The 22647-nt window shown below is 41.8% G+C and overlaps 1 protein-coding gene across 3 annotated transcripts in view; it reads left to right on the top strand.

Annotated features, from left to right (window-relative positions):
* Positions 1-22647, top strand: part of TEK (TEK receptor tyrosine kinase) — a 105511-nt gene that overhangs the window by 56712 nt on the left and 26152 nt on the right. For 2 of the 3 annotated variants that reach the window (XM_042912223.1, XM_042912224.1), the window contains exons 5-12: positions 2554-2685; positions 3006-3146; positions 4129-4257; positions 7704-7855; positions 9465-9609; positions 15280-15441; positions 17203-17337; positions 21751-22038. In XM_042912223.1, the coding sequence (XP_042768157.1) occupies positions 2554-2685; positions 3006-3146; positions 4129-4257; positions 7704-7855; positions 9465-9609; positions 15280-15441; positions 17203-17337; positions 21751-22038 (1284 nt within the window). The remainder of the gene's footprint in view (positions 1-2553; positions 2686-3005; positions 3147-4128; positions 4258-7703; positions 7856-9464; positions 9610-15279; positions 15442-17202; positions 17338-21750; positions 22039-22647) is intronic. The other variant, XM_042912225.1, reaches the window with a different exon arrangement.

Here is a 22647-nt window from a genome sequence, read left to right on the forward strand (position 1 = left end):
GCACAGTTTATCTTCATTTCATTTAGATGTACCAGCAGTACTCAGAGTCTGAAGTATGTAGGCACATTTTCTAGCAATATCAGAAACATCAGATGTTGACCTATGGTAAAAGACTTAGCTTTCTTTTTCTTATGTTTTTAAAATTTATTTATTCTGAGAGAGAGAGTGAACGTGCAAGTGGGGGAGGGATAGAGAGAGAGAGAGAGAGAGAGAGAGAGAGAGAGAAGGGGGGGGGGGGGCGGGCAGAATTCCAAGCAGGCTCCATGCTTGTCAGTGCAGAGCCCAACCTGAGACTTGATCACAAACCTCAAAATCATGACCTGAGCCGAAAACCAGGAGTCGGACACTTAATCGACTGAGTCACCCAGGTGCCCCTAACATTTTTTTTTAATGTGAAAACAAATATAACTTAATGTAGACTAGAATTTGAAACTCACCTGATTTTTAAAGATAAAGTGAAAGATTTCAAACACATTTTGATCTCTAGCTTATACCTTGAGATTGCTAGGAACACATGTTCATTCCTTTGCTGTTTTTAGGAGTATTTTGGTGGAAGTATTTGAGAAGCATGGCTAATATCTAAAATCGTTCTAAGAAAGTTTGAATTAGGCTACAACCCATCCCATTTAAGAGTATTTTTCCCCAGTATGATTTATTTGATATTTTAAGAAATGATGTACAGGGGCGCCTCAGTTGGTTGAGCATCCAACCTCAGCTCAGGTCATGATCTCACACTCCATGAGTTTGAGTCCTGTGTTGGGCTCTGTGCTCACAGCTCGGAGCCTGGAGCCTGCTTCGGATTCTGTGTCTTCCTCTCTCTCTGCCCCTCCCCTGCTCATGCTCTGTCTCTCTCTGTCTCAAAAATAAATGAAGACATGAAAAAAAATTAAAAAAAAAAAAAGAAAAGAAATGAGGTATAGCCAAAGGCATTTGTCCATTTCTCATAACTGTAGGGTGTCTCTCTAGGACGAATTGAAACCTAGGAATAATCGGTGCATAAAGACTTCATGTTAAAAATCACACTGGTTTTATCTATAGGATTTCTCTCCAATATAAATTCTCTCTCTGATAAAAGATCTCTCACAACCATTGAGTTTATAGGATTTCTCTCTGTATGCATGAGTATTTGGTTTCCTGAAATATAAAACCTCAGGGTGTTTGAAGAAAATCATAGAAGCCTGATTGCTCATCAACAACATGTATGATTGCATAGAAGCCTGTTGCTCATCAACAAACTCTACCTGGCTTCTTCATCCCCAAGAGGTCACCCCAAGTCTTTCCCCAATCTTTATTCTTTCACCCTTGCCAGGATTAGGGGAGAAGCTGGGACAGGTCTATAGAGAAGTATATAGTTAGAGACATAGTTTCATATAAGAGGAAGCCCACTATCATCTCCATAGGCTGCCATCATTAGTTTTCAACATGTGCAGATAACGTGTGGTCTGGCTCTCAAGAAATCACTAATCGTGCAGAAGTATTTTTCCCTTTATATATTAAGGCATGTAAATATTAGCTTTTAGACATTTTGTAGCTTTATCTATTAAGTGGAAGTCTGTAAGAAAGGGTCCGGGTAGACAGTCTTCCTGCTTATTTCAGAGAAAATACTGATAACCAGGAGTTCTTGCCAAAGCAGTTATAAAGTTACATCAGCTGTAGGCACAGGTCCAAGCTTACCACTGTGAGACTAATATTCAGGGACAAAGACACTAGTTGCTTTCAGATGAGAAATTAAATTCCTGACCACAAAGGATCATCCAAATCCCCCTGAGTTTTTTCCCTTACATCAGAAGGTGTCCTTGAATATAATTAATCACCGAAAATCACCTGGTGCGAATTTCCATGAAAAAGAATCTAGAAGCATTTTACCATTCTTGTATTTTGGGTTCTGTGTGTCTTGCTTCACTTCTTGTATGTTCTTGAAAAACTAGGTGAATGCTACTAGCTTCTGCTTGCTTTTTTAGCTGACTCTTTGCTCTACGTACTTTAGACCGGAGATTTTCACACTCTGGCATGCATTCTCTGGAGGACTTGGTAAACATGGTTGCTAGACCACCTCCAGGGTTCTCATTCATTAGGTCATGGATGGGGAGTACGTTTGAGGTTGGCATCTCCAGCAGATTTCCAGGTACTGGAGAAGCTGTTGGTCAGGGATCACACTTTGAAAACCATTGCTCTATCTCTAACCATTCCCGCAGCTCTTGAACACGCCAGGCTTTCCTCCCCTATCTCGCTTTTGCTCAGAACACACTCTGCAGCCTGTCTTGTTTGCTAATTACATGGTCCTGCAGATTCAACTCACACACACCTCCTCTGGGAAGCCTTCCTGTGTATCCTCTTCCATCCCCAAGACAGGATTAGATACTCCTTGTCTTTATTTCGATCCTTATTTCCTGTTTCCATGTCTGTTTTTCATATAAGACCATTAACTTTTAGAGAGCAAAGATTATCTTCATTTACCAGTGTCCACTAAAATGACTGACGGGTCGTGGGTGCCCAGTAAATGTTTGCTGAGTTAATGTGCTCTACTCACCAGAGCCTTGTTTTCCTTGAAAGGATGTGAAGCTCAGAAGTGGGGACCTGAATGCAACCGCATCTGCACTGTTTGTATGAACAACGGTATCTGCCATGAGGATACAGGAGAATGCATTTGCCCACCTGGGTTTATGGGGAGGACATGTGAGAAGGGTAAGTCAAGAGTACTTGCTGAGTAAGTTATAGATTTTAAAAGCCGTCATTGCTGGATTTAGAATTCGAACCCTGGGCACAATTGGGAACAGACACTAAATGGCTTGTGTTAGGCCATATGGTAACTTGGTGTGAATTGGAAAAAGGTATCCTTTCCTAGAGGTGCTTGATTGCCGGCCACTGAAAAGCTGTCCATGCCACAGCTGAGATTGGCTTATTTTCCACATCCACAAGTCTAGGAGAGACCCTTTAAAAGAAGACTCCTACATTCCAAGGGGTTGACTGTTTGACTGTGAGTCCTCTTTTTCTTCCCCTCCAAGCTTGCGAACTGCACACATTCGGCAGAACTTGTAAAGAAAGGTGTAGTGGACCGGAGGGATGCAAGTCGTATGTGTTCTGTCTCCCAGACCCCTACGGGTGTTCCTGTGCCACAGGGTGGCAGGGTCTGCAGTGCAATGAAGGTACGTACCAGTCACACCCCTGAACAGAGGAAGTTCTAGCAGGTATACCAAGGAGGTCCAGCTTGCTGGAAATAATAGTGTGGGATATACCCGGGCTGTCCAGTCAGCGGCCCAATGCTGGGCTACAGGGTTTTGAATCACGGATGTTTTCATCTGAAGTTAATTATGTTTTCATAATTAAGACTCTGGACTTTATAGAATGTACTTCTCATGCATATCACCTGGGGTTCTTATTGAAACACAGGTGCTGATTCCATAGGCCTGGACTGGCACCTGGGCATCTCTGTTTCTAACAAGCTCCCAGATGGTGCTCATGCTGTTGGTTTTCAGACCACACTTGGAGTTGGAAGGCCATAGAGGATTTGTTTTTTCAGTGGGATATAAATATCAGGACTCTTAGGCCCGATCCAGACAGGATTTGGGATATGAACATAGAGGAAGATCTTTTCTTCTGTGGATCTTACTTAGGCAGTACTAACTTCACCTACTCAAAGAGTCCCTCTGCCCTTTCTAAAATATACCTTCCTGTTCAGTGAGACTGAGTGGTATGTGTTTCACAACTTTCAAGTACAGTTTCATACGTCCTGTGATACAGTAGCTTGCCACGAACACGCAGTCAAGGTTGCCAGACCCTCTCTCATGAATGCTAATGTGGCGAATTCACCATAGCTCCAAGGGTTGTCAGTATTTACCTCACAAAATCAGTTGCTTCCACATCTGCCATATTGAGAACTATGATGGAGTCCTGGTGATTTAGTAACAATGTTCTGGGGCAGAGCAGTTCAGTAGAAATAGAACCAAGCCACATATGTAACTGATAACTTTCTAGTAGTCCTCTTTAAAAAAAGTTAAAAGTAACAGTGGATATAATTTTTAGGATTTTATCTCACCCGATAAATAGATTAGACAAAACTAGCCACCCACAGCCTTAGTTTTCTCCCTTCCCCCGTGTTAATGGTGGTTCTGGTGTCTTTGTCTGCAGCGTGCCAGCCTGGTTATTATGGGCCAGACTGTAAGCTTACATGCAGGTGCAGCCACGGGGAGACGTGTGATCGGTTCCAAGGATGTCTCTGCTCTCCAGAACGCCAAGGGCTCCAGTGTGAGAAAGAAGGTAAAGCAAGGTAACACTGTAGTTCGGGCCATGTTCAGCATGTCTGAGCTGAGCTTTGCTGGTTATAATTCTTGCCCCAGCAGCCCACATTCCTCAAGCCACTTCTATTTCCATCCAGAAGGTGGGAAGAATATATCCCGAGTCCTAAAGGACACCATTCTAGTTCTCTTATGCATGCCCTCATAGTGGCCTTTGTTTCTCCTTCCACTAGGAGTAAACCATAGGCACTTTGTGGCACATTCAATGATGACTGGCTAGCTGAGGGCTCTGCCTACCTCTTGTCTCTTCTCTGGGACCAGTCTTTTCCCTGGATATGCACAACAGGGAAGAACTGCTTTGGAGGGATTTGGACACAGGCTATTTTTGAAAAGCAAGATACAAAAAAGAAGGAAAAACAAAAAGATTACCCTCAAGATGAAATTTTAATAATTCTAGTTCAGAAATTACCCTAGAGCAAAACCTGACCCACAGACCAACTCCAGCCCGCTCTTTTTTTTTTTTTTTTTAATGTTTATTTATTTATTTTGAGATATATATAGAGAGAACCAGCGGGGAAGGGGCAGAGAGAGAGAGCGGGGGTCAGAGGATCCGAAGCAGGTTCTGTGCTGACAGCAGAGAGCTCGATGTGGGGCTTGAACTCATGAATTGTGTGATCATGACCTGAGCCAAAGTCAGCTGCTTAACCAACTGAACCACCCAGGTGCCCCCCAATCCACAATTTTTACAGCTTTATTGAAGCAGAATTTTTATACCATGAAGTTCATCCCTTTTAAATGTACAGTTCAATAATTTTTTTGGTATATTTAGGGTTGTGCAACCATCACCATAATCTAATTTTAGAATGTTTCTGCCATACCAAAAGAAATCTTGTACCTACTGGCTGTAACTCCCGTTTTCTGCTCCTCCCAGCCCCTGGCAACCATTAATTTACTTTGTTTCTGTAGATGTACTTATTCTTGACATTTCATAAACTGTAAGTGGAATTATAGATTATGTGGTCTTTTGTGGCTGGCTTTGTTCATTGACTATACTATTTTGAGGTTTAATTGTATTGTAGCATATATCAGTGCTTCATTCCTTTTTATTTCCCTACCATCTGTTGTTATAAAGAAAATTTTACTGGAACACAGCCACGCTGGTTCCTTTAGAACATATAATGTATGGCTGCTTTCATACCACAGCAGAGTTGAGTAGTTAGTTACTAGAGAACTTTTAGGTTGCAAAGCCGAAAATATGTACTGTCTAGTCCTGTACAGAAAATGTTTGCCAACTCCTGCCCTAGAATATACTTTTTAAAATTAAAAGAAGCATATTTTTGCATATTTTCAAAATATTAATATTAATAGTATTAATACTAAATAATATTATTATTTACAAATAATAAACACATAGCACCTTTTCAATCCTATAAATGTCACTGTTACAGAAAAAAATCTACACTCAGAACAGCAAAACTGAGAGCTTCACAGCTTTTTCTCTGTTCGTTTTTAGAATCAGAACAGATATGGGAGGAAAATACCAACGACTGTTTTCCCAAAGGCTTTGGCTGAGCTTTACATGTTCACTTCTTTCCGCCATGTTCGGACTCTACTGCAGAGTGGGAACCTGGGAGAGTCTAGGAAGGGAGGGAAAGGTCTTGGGGCTGCCGGAGGATCGTGTTGAAAATAGGCAACTGAGAAGCTGAAGGATCTGGATTTTCAATTTTATACCTGCTTTTCTGTTCTAAGTCTGATGTTGCAAGAGGCGTGAGAACCTCAGGCCCAGACCCTGCCCCCCTGGCTTTCAGAGAGCAGTCTCCTTCCCCCCAGTTCTGCTCTCCCTCCCCCTGCACCTCTGACAGCAGGAAACACAAGGCAACGATGAAGGAAAGACTTCACTGGATTAAAAGTATGGAAGCACTTTTGGGACACCTGGGTGGCTCAGTCGGTTAAACATCTGACTCTTGGTTTCGGCTCAGGTCATGATCTCACAGTTCTCAAGGTTGAGCCCTGCATTGGGCTCCAGTCTGACAGTGTGGAGCTTGCTTGGGATTCTCTCTTTCCCTCTCTGTCAGCCCCTCCCCAACTCGCTCTCTCTGTCTCTCTCTCAAAATAAATACACTTTATAAAAAATTAAAATTAAAAAAAATATCAAAGCACTTTTTAAAATTCCTACTCGAGTACCTTCTGATGCTGAAAAATCTGGTAGATTCTTTCTTTTTAAATTTTTTTTTAATATTTATTTTTTGAGAGAGAGAGAGACAAAGACAGAGAGAGCGCGTGAGCATGGGGGAGGGGCAGAGAGAGAGGGAGACACAGAATCTGAAGCAGGCTCCACGCTCTGAGCTGTCAGCACAGAGCCCGATGCAGGGCTCGAACCCACACACCGTGAGATCATGACCTGAGCCGAAGTCAGCCATTTAACTGACTGAGCCACACAGGTGCCCCCAAAATCTGGTAGATTCTAATCATAATCCCTTCAAGTCTACAGATATATCAAGGAATTACCTCTGCCGTTATTAGACTTCTTTCCCTCCTGCTCCATACCCTTTCCTCATCATAATCTGGGCCCGAGAAACAAGATATCAATATAAAATATCAACATTGTGTTTACTGTGGCCTCCCCCTGCCCCTCCATAAAACAGCATGTAAGTCACTGCCGCTCTGGGGGCACTTACATCATCCACATTCCTCACTAAGTGATGGACTGCTTTCTGCCTTATTTCACGTTTACTTACGAAGGGTCTGAGGTTCTCAAATACCTTACGATTGAGAATAAAATTGTTCTATTTCAGGATTATCCATTCTACTACATAGGTATTCAGCAAGGAGTCATGATACCCTTGTTGCTACCAGAGACCTTTACTTTCAGTATTGGCAGCAACGCTTTTGATTGGCTGTTGCCTAGAAACCAATCTGGGGCAGTTATAGTCTACTTCGGGCATGTAAATGTGAATGTTTTTAATAGCCTGCTACTTGGAGATTCCCAATCAATGAGACATGTCTTGTATATCAGAACGGAGGATCAGCAAATAGGTGGGGTCATTGGCTGAGTCAATGAGAACCTAGTTTTGGGTTTTTTTTTTCTTTGCTTTTGTTTTTGTTAACATTTTCTTAAAAAGTAAAAGGAGCTGAAAAGTAAGGCCAGGGGGATGTGGCCATGATAATCATTTTAATATAGAGACTGTCCATCCCAGATCCATGGAGGAGAGCAGGACATTATGGCAGAGTGTGGACTCTGGATTCATACAGATCTGAGCTTGATTCTGGACTCAGAGCCTCAGTCTCCTCATCTGTAAAATGGGGACTACAAGAGCATGCCCCCTAAAAGTGTATTATGTGATGATAAAATGATATAACATTTGCAGAGTTCTTACCTGGGGTGTAACTTGCTAAATGGTAGCTGCTTGTATTACTCTTGCTGCTGTGTTAAAGATTAGATGCCACAATGCTGTTTTCTTCATGCAGGCATGCCAAGGATGGTCCCAAAGATAGAGGATTTGCCGGATCACATAGAAGTAAACAGTGGTAAATTTAATCCCATCTGCAAGGCGTCTGGTTGGCCACTGCCTGCTAATGAAGAAATGACTCTCGTGAAGCCGGATGGAACAGTGCTCCATGTAAGAGTCATTCTTAACCTGTCTCCTGAAACCACTAGATGCTTTCTATGCAGTAATCCCCTCACTAAAGGCTAGATTCCACACAAGGCTTGTGTCCTCCTAAGCCAGTGTACTGTTAGCTTTGACAAAATGCCATGTCTCTGGGGAGGTAGAGCAGATTCAACACAGCCTGGTCAGAGCTATGGTGCAAGGTTGGAAATAGACCACCACAGTCTATCCACCAAGGCTGGCACTCATCCTGCAGAACTTTCCAACTGTGTGTGTTGAGAAGTATGTATCAGCCTGTGCAAGACTCGGCCCCCCGAACTATCCCCATGTTCTAACTTCTCCTATCAGGAAGAATGAGGCGGTCTTGTGGCCACCAAAGTGTGTGGTAAGGTAGGTGTGGCCCCATGAATCAGCAGGAGATTCACGTGTTACCCCCCAGTGCTATCAGGAAATGGTGCTTTGATGACTGGTCTACTTCTACAACGCTTTTGGGAGCAAAAATTAGCAGAGTGTAAAAGAGGGGAGTTCAGCACAGTCCTTTTGACTCTAGATGAATCTGCTCCCACGTTTCCTGTTCAGAAACCGTGATCCATGGAATCCCTTGGATCTGAGGACATTCCTTGGCCCTCCTACTACTTCACTCTGCCCTTGCTGGCGCTCAGCTCTGGTTAGTGTGCTGTCATAGCAGTTCTTCTCTGCTGGAAAGGACTAAACAACTTCTCCAATATGTTTGCCTTTTTTCTCCCAACAGTCCCAAATGCAGCACAGACAGGACTTCCCCAAATTTCTCTGTGTCACAAGTGATGAGAAAGTTGATGTATTTTCTTATCCAAAGATTTTGAAATGGTTACCTTTTTTTCTCTCAAAGATGATTGAACATCACCTTGACAATAGGGTAGATGCGAGTGACCTCTTGAGGGCAGGATAGGTAGAAAATGTGCCATTACTGGTGTCTACACATCAGATGTTCTTGATTCCACTCAAAGAATTCATTGGGTAGTGAAACAAACTGACAGCTTCTTAAAATCTTGTTGGCCTTTTCACGAGTTATTGGAAGTAAGAGCTACCATCTAGTGAGGGTCAACCATACTATATACAACATGTTGCTAAACATTACCTGTTCCCTTTTTGTAGAAGTGGAAATTGTCTGGGTGAAGTTGAGTAATTAAGAAATTGGTGAAAAGTGGCAGAGCAGGATGTGACTTGAGGTTCATTTGTCCTCAGAGCCCTGATTTTTCCCACAACACCACACTTGACAGCTCCTCAATCATTTTAGGAAGCCATTTTGTCCTCTCACCAGCTATCTCCGTATTAAACCAGGAAGAAACAAATGTTACCAGAAGCTGTTTAAAATAATTAGATTCCTAGCTTGTAAGTGTTTACCCCACACTCCCAAACATACAAACACAACAGCAGGATCTGAGAGGGCATCTATCCAATATAAACTTTCAGGGCTACTACAATAGCTTTGGAAATAAGCCAATGATTATACTAGCATTGCATTTGGTTTCTTAATCTCTCCTAGAAAACTTCTTATCAAACAATGAGGTGGGGTCAGTGTTATGGACCTTTCGTGTGTTTTGCCTCCCTAGAAGCTTTTATTTGTATTCATCCCTTCCAGCCAAAAGACTTCAACCATACGGGTCATCTGTCAGTGGCCACATTCACCATCCACCGGGTCCTCCCCCCTGACTCAGGGGTCTGGGTCTGCAGTGTGAACACAGTGGCTGGGATGGTGGAAAAGCCTTTCAACATTTCTGTTAAAGGTAAGCTCTGTTTTATAGAAGTAGAGCTTGTATCCTTTATGTATCATTGGGTGCTGCTCCAAGATAGAAATGTTATCTGAGCACTAAGATGACGTTAGGATATTTTCCAGGATAGGAAATCTTAACAACTTTTTATATGCATGAAAATGGAAGGGAGGAATTAAGTATACAACCTGTGGAGTCACACAGCCCTGGGTTTAATTTTTGTCCCTAGTAGCCAGACACCTGTCTATAGCCCTGAGCAATTGAATTTAACCTCTGTGAGCCTATCTTTATTTGAAAATAAAGCTTAGTTTATCTATCTCTCAGGGTTACTGTGAAAATTTGTTAAATATGTAAAAACACTTGGAGTTGTGTCTGGAACAACATGTCTTATAGTGTTAATATTTCATGAAAAGTTTGACTTCATTCTATTCATTATTGCACAGGATAATTTGGCAAATACTTTGAGGCTTACTCATTTATTATGAAATCCAGACTATGCTATATAATGAACATGAATGATTTCTTTCACATATTCAGCATTGTGAGTATTCTTCCTGCTCTGAATTAGTATTCAAAATTCAAATTAATCTAAGTGGGTGTATGTACATTCTTGGCTTGAGCGGAAGAAGCAACGTGGAGGTAAATTCAAGTTAGCTTGACTGGTATACATGGATACCACAAGGAATTTTAAATGTCAGCTTCATTTTATTAAACGTGTTTTAAAAACGTTTATTCATTTTTGAGAGAGAGAGAGACAGAGCATGAGTGGGGGGAGGGGCAGAGGGTGAGGGAGACACAGAATCTGAAGCAGACTCCAGGCTCCGAGCTGTCAGCACAGAGCCCGATGCAGGGCTCGAACTCACAAACCACGAGATCATGACCTGAGATGAAGTCGGATGCTTATCTGACTGAGCCACCCAGGTGCCCCAGTATTTTTTTTTAATGTTTATTTTTTATTACAAAAATTTTTTTTAAATGTTGATTTATTTTTGACAGAGAGAGAGAGAGACAGAGCATGAGTGGGGGAGGGTCAGAGAGAGGGAGACACAGAATCTGAAACAGGCTCCAGGCTCTGAGCTGTCAGCACAGAGCCCGACACAGGGCTCGAACTCACAAACCGCGAGACCATGAACTGAGCCAAAGTCGGAGGCTTAAATACCTGGGCCATCCAGGCGTCCCTAAATTTGTCAGTTTCTTATGAACTCATTTAGACAGAAACAGCAAACAGCTCTCTGATATGTGTTGTACAAAGAAAAGGCACCAAGCTAAGTGCCTCACATACCTCATCTTATTTAATTTTTATAAGAACTGTGGGTGATAGATGTTGTTATGACCACTTCACCAGTCAGAAAACAAATTCAGAGGGGTTAGTTAACTTGTGTAAGATAGCGTATCTCTTAAGAAGTAAATCTGAGTTTTGAACCTGGGTCTCCTGACTCCAAATACTCCACCATCTTTTCTAGACCATTTTATTTTCTGAGTCTGTTGTGTTAAAGATTAAGAAGCAAGATAACCAACGCTGACTTGTATTTGACCCATTTTGCTACTTGATTAGGAATCTTTGGGCTATCCCAGAGCTAATTCCCATAAGTGAAATAAATGTAAATGCCCAGAACCTAATCTTTTTTTGAAAGACCAATAACAACATTAGCCTGAATACAGCCTTATACATTTGGATTCTGTACCCTGAGGATCTGTGTAAAATGCCAAAGAATCTTTAATATTTTTTGGGTTACTGGAAAAAAGCCCTGATCTGTTTTATTCAGTAGAACATTCACACGATCAAAATAATTTCTTATATCTTGCGTGTTCTTGAAAGGAAGGAAATGATATACAGACAAGACAAATTACCTTATTTTTAAGCTTGTTGGAATGTTTGCTGCCCATGGAAAATAAATAAGTCAAAAATAAACCATGTTGCTAAGATTCAGAAGAGTCAGTAGTTCTCATTTTTGTTTTTTGGTGGAAGTCACAGCACACAGCATCAGTGCATAGAAGCATCTGTTTTACTAGGTTACCGATGCCTCTTCATGTCATAATTACTGATATCCATAAAATGGAAATAGCCATTAGGTAATTTAATCAGTGTCTTTAATCATAGTTTATACATAAAAAAAAAAAAAAAAAGATGCAAGGCTTTTTGCTACCAGAATACAAGTTGGTACAACCACTTTGGAAAACTGAAAATATATACTAATCATTCACATACCTATGACCTGGCAGTTCTCCTAGATACATGCTCAAAAGAAGTGAGGGTGTATGTTCAAAAAGGCATCTTCAGTAATGTTCAGAGCAGTTTTATTCATAATAGCCCCAAATTGAAATTAACGCAAACATCAATCAACATCATAAAGGATACATAAATTGTAGTATATTCATATACAACGGTTTGCCAGGGTTGCCGTACAAAGTTCCGCAGACTAGGTGGCTTAAACAATGGAAATTTGTTTTCTCAAGTGCTGGAGGCCAGGTGAGTGATTAAGGTTTCAGCAGAGCTGATTTTTCTCCTAAGGCCTCACTCCTTGGCTTATGAATGGCTCTCTTTTCCCTGTATTTTTCATATGGTCTTCCCTTTGTGTGTATCCTGATTTAATCTTCTAAAAAGGACGACGGTTATATTGGATTAGGAACAGACCTAATGCCATTTTAACTTAATGACCTCTTTAAAGACCCTATCTTCAAATATATTCCAAGGTACTAGGGGTTAAGAATTCAGTGTAGGATCTGTTTAAGTACATAACAGATATGCATACACATATGCATACACATAATAATTGTGTTTGGGGGAACACAATTCAGCTCATAACATCCTACAATGCAATATTAAATAGCAAAAAAATTAATTCCTGCAACAATACATAGACATAATATTGAGCAACAAAAATATATGCTTTATGATTCCATTTATATAAAGCTAAAAAACAGACAAACCTAATTGATAATGACAGAAGCCAGGAAAATAATTCCCTATTGACAGGACAGGGGCACAAGAGTTCCCTTTCGGGGGGCGAGGAGGCGCTGGAAATGTACTGTGTTTCAGTCTGGGTCATGGTTACATGGGTGTGTACCCAGGTAAAGTCCCTTGAGCTAAACACACTTAAGATTTTTGCACTTTACATTATGCATATCTCAATAAAAATTATTAAATTTTTTTAATGGTTATTTTTGAGACAGAGAGAGACAGAGCATGAGCAGGGGAGGGTCAGAGAGAGGGAGACACAGAATCTGAAGCAGGCTCCAGGCTCCGAGCTGTCAGCACAGAGCCCAATGCGGGGCTCTAACTCACGGACTGTGAGATGTCCTGAGCTGAAGTCAAATGCTTAACCAACTGAGCCACCCAGGCGTTCCTCCATAAAAATTATTAAAAGACAAAAAATAAAATGATAAATTACTAAGAGGAAGCTTTGGGGCAGTTTGTTTCATGCTTGTAAAAGTATCCCTTTTATAAGATACTGGTATTAATAGCTATAATAAAATAAGCATTCGATGGTTTAAGCAAATAGGTGGTCTTATTTGATCATACAAGGGAAGCATGACTTAATGAATGAATTTACTCACAGCAGTGCCCTCTTCTCAGAAACTGCCCTAACTAAAAACACTGGCAGAATCTGAAAGATTCTACATACCTAGCATACATTCTTGGGGAGGAAAAAAACAGGTGTGCATTTTTAAGAAGGATAGGTTAGTGGAGCTACAGAACTCACTAGAAATTCAATTGACAAACATTACGCAGCACCTGGTAAACTTCCATGGTCTTTGTCCTTTCGGGGTTTAGAGTCCAGTGCAGTGTTTTACAACCTTTTTATCATTATCACTTCACCAAGGAGCCCCTTTAGAAATTCCCAAACTCTCCTCCCAACACCATAAAATGTTAGTATCATGAATGTACTGCATATCTGTTTATGAACTTAGGCTCTTTCGAGGGCCACAAACCATTGTATTATCTGAGGCTTTTCCAATCATGCAAGAACCAATTTTAACCACCTTGGGGTTGCTATTTCACCCCACTGAGAATACTTGGTCTTTGAGATGGGGAGATTATTCTGGATGGTCTGGGTGGACCTACTGTAATCACATGAGTCCTTAAAAGCAGAGAATTTTTCTTAGTTATAGTCAGAGATATCACAATGGAAGAAAGAGTTGAGGAGACATGATATTGTTGTCTTTGAAGATGGAGAAAGGAGCCACGAGTCAAGGAATGTAGGTGGTTTCTAGAAGTTGGAAAGAACAAGGAAACAGAGTCTCCCCTAGAGCTCCCTTACTGCCATGCTAACACCTTGATCCTAGTCCAGTGAGACCCGTGTCTGACTTCTGACCTCCAGAACTACAAGAATAAATTTGCATTGCTCTAAGCTTGAGAGAGAGAGAGAGAGAGAGAGAGAGAGAGAGAGAGAGAGAGACCATGCATAGTCTAATAGGGAAGACCAATGTCAAATGATCACACAAAATCTCTAAGAATAATAAATTCTGAAAATTGCAACAAAGGAAAAGTGTAAGTTGTGTGAAGGTGTATGACACACAAGCCTAACTGGGGTTTGGGGATGGCCCCTGTGAAGAAGTCACATCAGAGCTGATTGCTGAATGATGAGTTAAGAGGTACCAGAGAGTAGTGGGAGGTCTGGAGCACTGCTGGCAGAACAACATGTACAAAGAACCTGAGACAGAAGGGAGCTTGGTACACTGTCAGTTGGATGAACTGAAAGGTCAATGGCACTGGAGGGTACTGGGTGAGGGCAAGAGGAGGCAGGGGCTCAATTGTGCAAGGCCTGGCAGGTCATGGTATGAATCTTAGATTTTACTCTAGACATGATGGGGGATCCATAGTTAGGTCTTGAGCAGGGAAGTGAGCATATTTTAAGGAGTACTTTGTGGATAATGGTTTGGAGGGGCAAGAGGAAAGCCAGGAGACCACACCCCTGGCAAATGCATTGAATCTGAACAGAGAACTCTAAGGGTGATATGGCAAATGTGGGGGAGTTCTCCAGCCTTGAGACCTCAACCACCAGCCTAGTGCCAGGTTATTGACTTCATTGTGAGAAAGAATTCAAGAAGGAGACAAAGTGGAGCAGAAGACGCTTTATTGCAAAGCACAAGTACACACTGAAAGGGGATGGGTGGGGTGCAGGTACAGTCAGATACAGGATCTGAGTCGCTTGGGTGGAGGTAGGGTTCTGCTTTTTTATGGGTAGTCATAACTGGGGGATGGTATGTTCTTGTAGGGTTGTGGGAATAGGCGGGGACTTCTAAAAACTCTGCATATTATTACGCATTCTCCATGTCAGCTACTATATGCAGGCGCAGTCTGATTTTTCTCTTGTGGCTTCTCCACAGTCAAGAGTACTAGGAGTACTCTAGCGCCTCCAGTGCAGGAGTCATTCTTGGCAATTTGGAGGCTAACTGGGTCTGTGTACACGTGTGCTTGAGCCTGAGCAACAATAGGATTCTTATGGACGTGAGAAACCACAGAGCTATCACAGGGGTTACTCAGATGTCACATTCCGTCAGGTCTCAGACTCAGTTCCCTGTCTTTTGTTCCTCCTGCGGTTACCCAGTGTTTCCCTATTGCACCTGCCTCAAGAGGGTTTTGTTGGAAATGTAAGGGCACTCTTCCTCTACCTCCACCAAAAAATGATAATCAAGCTCCAAAGTGTTCAGGACTAATCTGATTGTTGAAATTTTCTTTAGTTCTTCCAAAGCCCCTGAATGCCCCAAACGTGATTGACACTGGACATAATTTTGCTGTCATCAACATCAGCTCTGAGCCTTACTTTGGGGATGGACCAATCAAATCCAAGAAGCTCCTATACAAACCTGTTAATCATTATGAGGCTTGGCGGCATATTCAAGGTAAGGTGTGAACAGGAAAGACTCCAGCTAAAAAAGTGGCAGGGGTAGAAAAAAAAATTCCTCAAATACAGAAATCCTCTCTCCCACTCCCATTCCTCTGCCCCTGGGTAGTGGCTATACCAGAGGGTTCCACTTGAGAGTATTCAGGACAGAGGGCATGGGTCCTGAGTTCTTGGGCTAACTTTCTGGAAATTGTGGTATACTGTAGGACACAGAACCAGGCTGTGTCCAGCGTTATTATTTATATCAGTATGTCTTTCCCACACTTCTCTGGCTCATCAGTCCTCTGTTTAGCTACTCTATCTGGCTGGGTCATGGTGGAAGATACATGCTTATGCCATGAATACGGTAATAGGAAAGTCCAGGGCCTGCTGGAAAGGCAGAGAGAGTATAAAATCTGAGGGGTGATTGTTGCTGATGTGTTGAGTTGTTCATTCTTTTTCTCTTTTGAGACTTGCCCTGTCCTGCAGGCTCCCAACACACAGAGATTTTGAAAGGAATTTGGACCTGAAAAGTTTGGGCTGTGGCAGACTAAACTGGGGTTGGGGGTGCGGTATGTGGACAAAGAGTTGCCCCTCCCCCAACTCCCTGAAGGAAAAAAAATCCCAAAATGTGATAAAATTCCGTCAACAGTTCACGGAAACAGTTACATTTATTTTGAAACACAAATTGCAGTTCTTTTTGTTCCCTGATGTGGAAATCACAGGTTGTTTTTTTTTTTAAAGCTGAACATTGTCAACTGGCTATGGTAGCACCAACTTGTTAGAGCTCTCACTACCACACTTGTCGACAACAGGCATCCTTTAGTATCATTATGCCTGTCAGTTCCTAAAAAGGGCCCTCCACATACTCTCTGTAGGTAATTGACGAAGTTTCAAGGAGAACAAAAGGAGGTTTGAGCTTAATGCTAGCTGGCCTATGTTAAATTAAGTCATGGCATTGTTACTGAGCGCTTCATTCTATTCTAGACTCAGCCGAAATTCAGAATCCCAGTGACATAAGGCTGATTTGCTATGTTGCTGTTTACGATATCAATGGCTAGGTCTTATTAAAAATCAGCTTTTTTTTTTTTTTTCAATACGGTGGTACTAGTCCGTCATCACTTTCTACAAGTGGACATTCACAAAGTGTTCTAAGAACTCTTATACACAGCCCAATTCTTTTTTTCTTACCAACTGGGAGTTTATCCTACAATAAGGCAATAGTTTGCAATAGCTATGGAGGACAGAGGCTGGCTAAAGCTAATAGCTAAACATGCATAAACTATTTGTTTATGGGCTCTGTTTTCAAGTACTTCAGAGCCCTTCCTGTGCAAGTAGTGTAACTATTACAAATCTGTTATCCGGTCTTTGTAAACAAACTCCCAAAGAATCTCTTCTGTTGAGAGCCTGACTGCAATCACTATGTATTTAAAAACAGTGGCAATTAAATTATTTTATATTATTGTAATTGGGATTTTCCCTCCCTTAAATCTAATTGTTATTTCATATAGTTGAGGATTTGTGTGGTTTTACTCTACAAATGAAAAGACAAATGTGGAAGTGATTAACTGGCTCAGAGACCTACATGAAATGTATACATCGTCACCTGGAAACTTCCTTTAAAAAGCCTTTTTTCCCTTATGTTAGGAATGGCTTGCCTGTTTCACTTACACATTATTTCTGAGAACCAAACACTAGTTCACATCACAATAACAACATTCCGATTTAAGCAAGGTATGAGAATGCCAACTTAAGTTTCCTGGACTTTCCCTCTTCTCAGTGACAAATGAGATTGTTACACTCAACTATTTGGAACCTCGCACAGAATACGAGCTCTGCGTGCAGCTGGTCCGGCGTGGAGAGGGCGGGGAAGGGCATCCGGGACCCGTGAGACGCTTCACCACTGCTTCTATCGGTCAGTGGAAGCAAACGGCATTTATTCCTGCGCTGGGTGGGAGCGGGGAGGAAGGGGAAAGAGGAAGGAAGACCAGGAAGGGTGGTGGTGGGCGAGTGGTTGGGTGGGGGTGCAGGGGGAAGGAGTTTGCTTTTGAATGGGTGGGAAAGTGACAGGAAGGTTGACAGCTTGGAGCCAAATCGTTCTTTTATTTGGGCTGCACTCCTGGTCTATCTCCCTGGGGGAGGGTGTCTGCAGCAGTCCGGGACAGAGGAGGAAGCAGATGAGCCTTCAGGAAGGCAGGGACATCCCTTAGGAGTTGGGATTTACTTAGCAGCAACTGCTTGGTTCCTGAGTTTCACCAACAGCTTCCTGTTTCCATCTTCAGGGCCTAGGCCAGACTCTTGCCACATGTATACTTCAGAAATCCCAGTTGACTTATTTTTTAAAACTAATTTCTAATGTTTCAAACTAATTCATGCCCGTAGTTGAAACGTCAAATAGAATGAAAGGCTGTTATCTAAAGATCAGACCCCTGTGTCACCTCCCCACCTCCGAGTGCTCCTCCCTATAGGCAGTCAGTTTCACCTCCTTAAGCTACTTCCTTTTTTTTTTTTTTTTTGAGAAAGACAGTGCAAGTGAGTGAAGGGCAGAGAGAGAGAGAGAGAGAGAGAGAGAGAGAGAGAGAGAGAGAAAGAAAAAGAAGTGGGACTCACCCCAAGTGGGGCTCGTATTTACCCAAAGTGGGACCTGAGCTCACCTGATATGAGATTTGAACTCACCAACGGTGAGATCATGACCTGAGCGGAAGCCAGATGCTTAACACCTGAGCCACCCAGGTGCCCAAGCTATTTCTTATTATATATACCTCAGTGGTTCTCAAACATTACTGTCCATAAGAATTACCTGGAGAGCCTGTTAAAACAGGTATCTGAGCCCCCCCCCCCCCCCCCCCCCCCAGAGTTTCCAATTCAGTAGGTTTGGGGTGGGAGTCAGGCTCAAGATTTTGCAGCTCTAAAAAGTTGGTGAGTTGTACTGGATTTTGCATATCCTCGGTCCATATGTTCTGAGTAATATAGTGATATTTTTTTGGTTGATCAATGTTAGTATCTATTGGCCTTCTATTGTGTTAATTGAGAATCCTTTGAATCTGTGAAGCTTCCTTGATGCTAACCTAGGCTCCATCTTTCTGCTACCCAGGTACCCCTGTCAGAAACAGGGGAGTGATCCCTTGTAAAGTTTGCCTTTCTAGTGGTCATTGGGTATAAGCATTTGTTGCTGTCTCCTGGTCAGCGCTTTATAGTTTGTAGTTCACATATATTTAATTTATATTACCTTAAAGGGTAAGAATCATCTTCCCCATTTTATTGAGTGGTTACTAAGTTGATCTTCAGACTTAACATCCTTTTACTTCTTTGGTTGTTGTTGTTATTATTATTATTATTATTATTATTATTATTATTATTATTTTAGCTAGGAGCCCAAAGACACCATTTCTTTATCCCACTTGGTCAGTTTTCCTATTTTTAGTCCAGAAGGATCTGGATTAATGAGTGTGAAACAGGAAAGAACATCTAAGTCTCCTGCAGGGGTATTGCTTCCCTTAACAGAGACTGCCCAACTTCACTCACCCTACCTGTTTCACCTCACTAGTGCCACCCTTAGAAAACCAAAGGGAGACTCCAAAGCAACTCTGGTGCTTGTAGAAGCATTGTGCAAATGAGGAACGGTTTCCTGGGAACTCAGCAGATAGCAAATACCAAAAATCATACCAGAAACTATATAAAGTAGAAGATAAAGACATCAAAGGGGCTTCTGGCTGTGGTCAGGTTGCTGCTCGAAGGCAAATGGTAGTTAATTCTCTCTCTGCCAGTACTGATGAATCAAAGGGGAAGGTCATACATAATCTGACTCAGATGGAAAGTATTTATGGAACAGATCATAAAACACTTCACAGACCCACACTGGACTGTCTTCAGTGCTCAGAACATGTTCCAGCCAGGATGTATTTAGAAGTCTCTTGGAATATTTCAAAGGAGTTCTCAGGGGTAGGTGGGGAGGGAATTCTTGATGGTTCTTCTTTTCCCATCATTTGAATCTTGCTGATGTTTGGTTTTTAATTTATCTGGCAGTTGCACTATTTATAAGTGTGTTGACTAAATGGGGAAGGCCAGAAGGCCAGGAGAGGAGGGAAGAGATCACACTCTGAACACATGGCACATACAGGGCAGGTAGGGAGGGGTGAAGGGTAAGTCATGTTCCCGAAGGAAAGGCAAAGGGAAGTTGGTCCCAGTTACTCCCCTGTACCAGGCGTAGGCTTAGAAGGTTTAGATGTATGCTCCAAGACATCAACCCTCTGTTCTGCTTTGTCATTACAAGCTTGCCTAGCCCCTCTGGGCAGCTTCATGGACCTTAAACCTCAGAGATGAGCCAAAGGCGTTGACATTACCTCTTTGAGTTTGTAAAGGTTATAGGGAATAATAACTATGTAGAGTAATAAATGTATTCATGTTAAATAGTTATAATAATGATTTAATTTGCAAAGGCTATAGAGAGTAACTATTGCTTTAGCATAATGCCAAGTAAATTGTGGGACCTGACTGCTGGTTCTCCCTAGTATAACAGCAGTCAGACTGGCTGGTGGGAGTCACTGTCCTGATGTATGGAAATAGACCCGTCTTCTCACCAAGAAGAGTTAGAACAGTGTTTCTCAACCTTCTCTCCCTTTCCTTCCCCCTCCCCCTCCTCCTTCTTCAATTATTGCCCCCTTTTTAGATATCTGTGTCCTTAAGACAAAATGTCTAAGCCATTGTAATGTATAAAATGTTCTCATATCCCAGGAACTGGTTTTTGCCCCCTTAGGGGCAATAATGTCCCCACTGAGAAAGCACAAGTTAGAGGATCCCTATTCTGTGTTTTGCAAACACTTAATATCTGGAATTTAAAAATCAATTTACTATTATTAACTGAAAATACACAGATTCCTTCTGTGTCCATTGACACAAGACAGGAAGAGAGGGAGGAAGGAAGGAAGAAAGAAAGGAAGGGAGGAAGGAAGGAAGAAAGGAAGGAAGGAAAGTAGGTTATATTAATAGAGTCCCTGACACCTTCTAAGCATTTTCACATCCATTATCCCATTTACTCCTCCTGAGTCTGCAAGATTGCTTTTTTCATCCTGTGTTACATGTAAACTTGGAGAACTTACGAATTTTCCCTAGCCACAAAGCATTATCTGATTCATTTCAGAACTCATATTGTTTCCATTCAGGTACCTGTCTGGTAGCCCAGGGTCTTGGCAGGGGCAGCATGTGGTTGTAGCTGATACTTTGATGTAATCAGAGCAGGACTGCTCCAGGCCCTGCCACCACAGCTATTATAATGTTTGAAATTCTTGCTAAGAAGTAACCCTAAAATTGCTTTAAAATATGTTGCTCAAAAGCATGACAGAAACACTGAATAGTTACCTACTATCCCAAAATCTTGGGAAATCTGTTTTAATTTTTAAAAAAAAATTTTAATGTTTGTTTATTTTTGAGAGAGAGAGAGGGAGGGAGGGAGGGGCAGAGAGAGAGGAAGACACAAAATTTGAAACAGGCTCCAGGCTCCAACTTAGCTACCATCTGTCAGCACAGAGGCCGATGTGGGGCTCAAGCTCATGAGCCATGAGATCCTGACCTGAGCTGAAGTTGGACTCTCAGCCGACTGAGCCACCCAGGCGCCCCTCCATATTTTTAATTTTTATCACTTTCCTCCCTGTCCTTCACCATTTGTAGACATGACTTTTACCAAGTTGCAGAGTTTTTTCTCAAGTATTATAAATATTTTATTGGCCTCCCATACTTTTCCCCATGATCTATTTTAATCCATTGGATGGCTATATCATAATTTATTAAAGCATTTTCCTATTTTGAGTATTTAGGACTGTTTGCTATTTAAATAATGCTATAATGAACATCTTCATGTACATAGGTTTTTCCCTTTCTTTGAATTATTTCTTCAATATAAATCCCTGGTATGGTTAGATTATAGGGCCAAAGCATATGGTCATTTCTAGGGCTATTGGAAAATATTCCCAAGTTGTTCTCTAAAGGTCTTCCTGTATTATAAGTATTCAAACTACAAATTAGAATTGTTACAAAGATTTGTAGTTTTGGTAGAAAAAAAGACTTGCATGGTTGCTAGCTTGTGTTTCTTTGATGGCTTGTGAAGTTGTATATTATTCTAGAAGCCAAGGTTGTTATGTAAAGCTGCCCTTTGGGGCTGTGTGTGCTTCACCCTATGTAAAAATCATGGTCTAGGGGCACCTGGCTGGTTCAGTTGGTAGAGCATGTGACTGTTGATCTTGGGGTTTTAAGTTTGAGCCCCACGTTGGGTATAGAGCTTACTTGAAAATAAAATCTTTAAAAAAATCATAATCTTTCTGGTTTCTCCCAGGTCTCCCTCCTCCAAGAGGTCTCATTCTCCTACCAAAAAGTCAGACTACTCTAAATTTGACCTGGCAACCAATATTTCCAAGCTCAGAAGATGACTTTTATGTTGAAGTGGAGAGGAGATCTGTGCAAATGAATAGTGACCAGCAGAATATCAAAGTCCCAGGCAACTTGACTTCAGTGCTACTTAACAATTTACACCCCAGGGAGCAGTACATAGTCCGAGCCAGAGTCAACACCAAGGCCCAGGGGGAATGGAGTGAAGATCTCATTGCTTGGACCCTTAGTGACAGTAAGTAACTCATGTGCCCCCAACCTTGCCTGAATGACATTTGGCTAACGCTACTTGGACTTAGCTACCATCAAGTCAAGACTGTTTGCTGGAAATCGTAAAAGGCAGTTAATTGTGAATGGAGGCTAATTAATACCCTGCCCCAACATACCAAATCATTTGAATAACCTGTAATGCATAAGAAATCTCCATGTTTTTGGATTTGCAATAATTCAGGCAGGACTGTGCTAAAATTTACCTTTCCTTGGTATGGAGTTATGTATTAAGTAAGTTAATAACATGAATAAGCTTTTCTAGGGTTTAATTTGTTACAGGACAGTTTTCAGGATTGTCCTCTTTCTTGGGGCGCCTGGGTGGCTCAGTCAGTTAAGTAACTGACTTTGGCTCAGGTCATGATTTCTCAGTTCATGAGTTCAACCCTCACATTGGGCTGTCTGTTGTCAGCACAGAGCCTGCTCCAGATCCTCTGTCTCTTTTTCTGATCCTCCCCAGCTTTGCTCTGTCTCTCTCTAGAAAACAAACAAACAAACAAACTAGGATTGTCCTATTTCTTTAGACACATAAATGCTGGTTACTTAGGTCTTTCCTAATCTTACAAGCCAAATACTT

This window comes from Panthera leo, chromosome D4, assembly GCF_018350215.1.
Source record: "Panthera leo isolate Ple1 chromosome D4, P.leo_Ple1_pat1.1, whole genome shotgun sequence".
NCBI classification, from domain to species: domain Eukaryota; kingdom Metazoa; phylum Chordata; class Mammalia; order Carnivora; family Felidae; genus Panthera; species Panthera leo.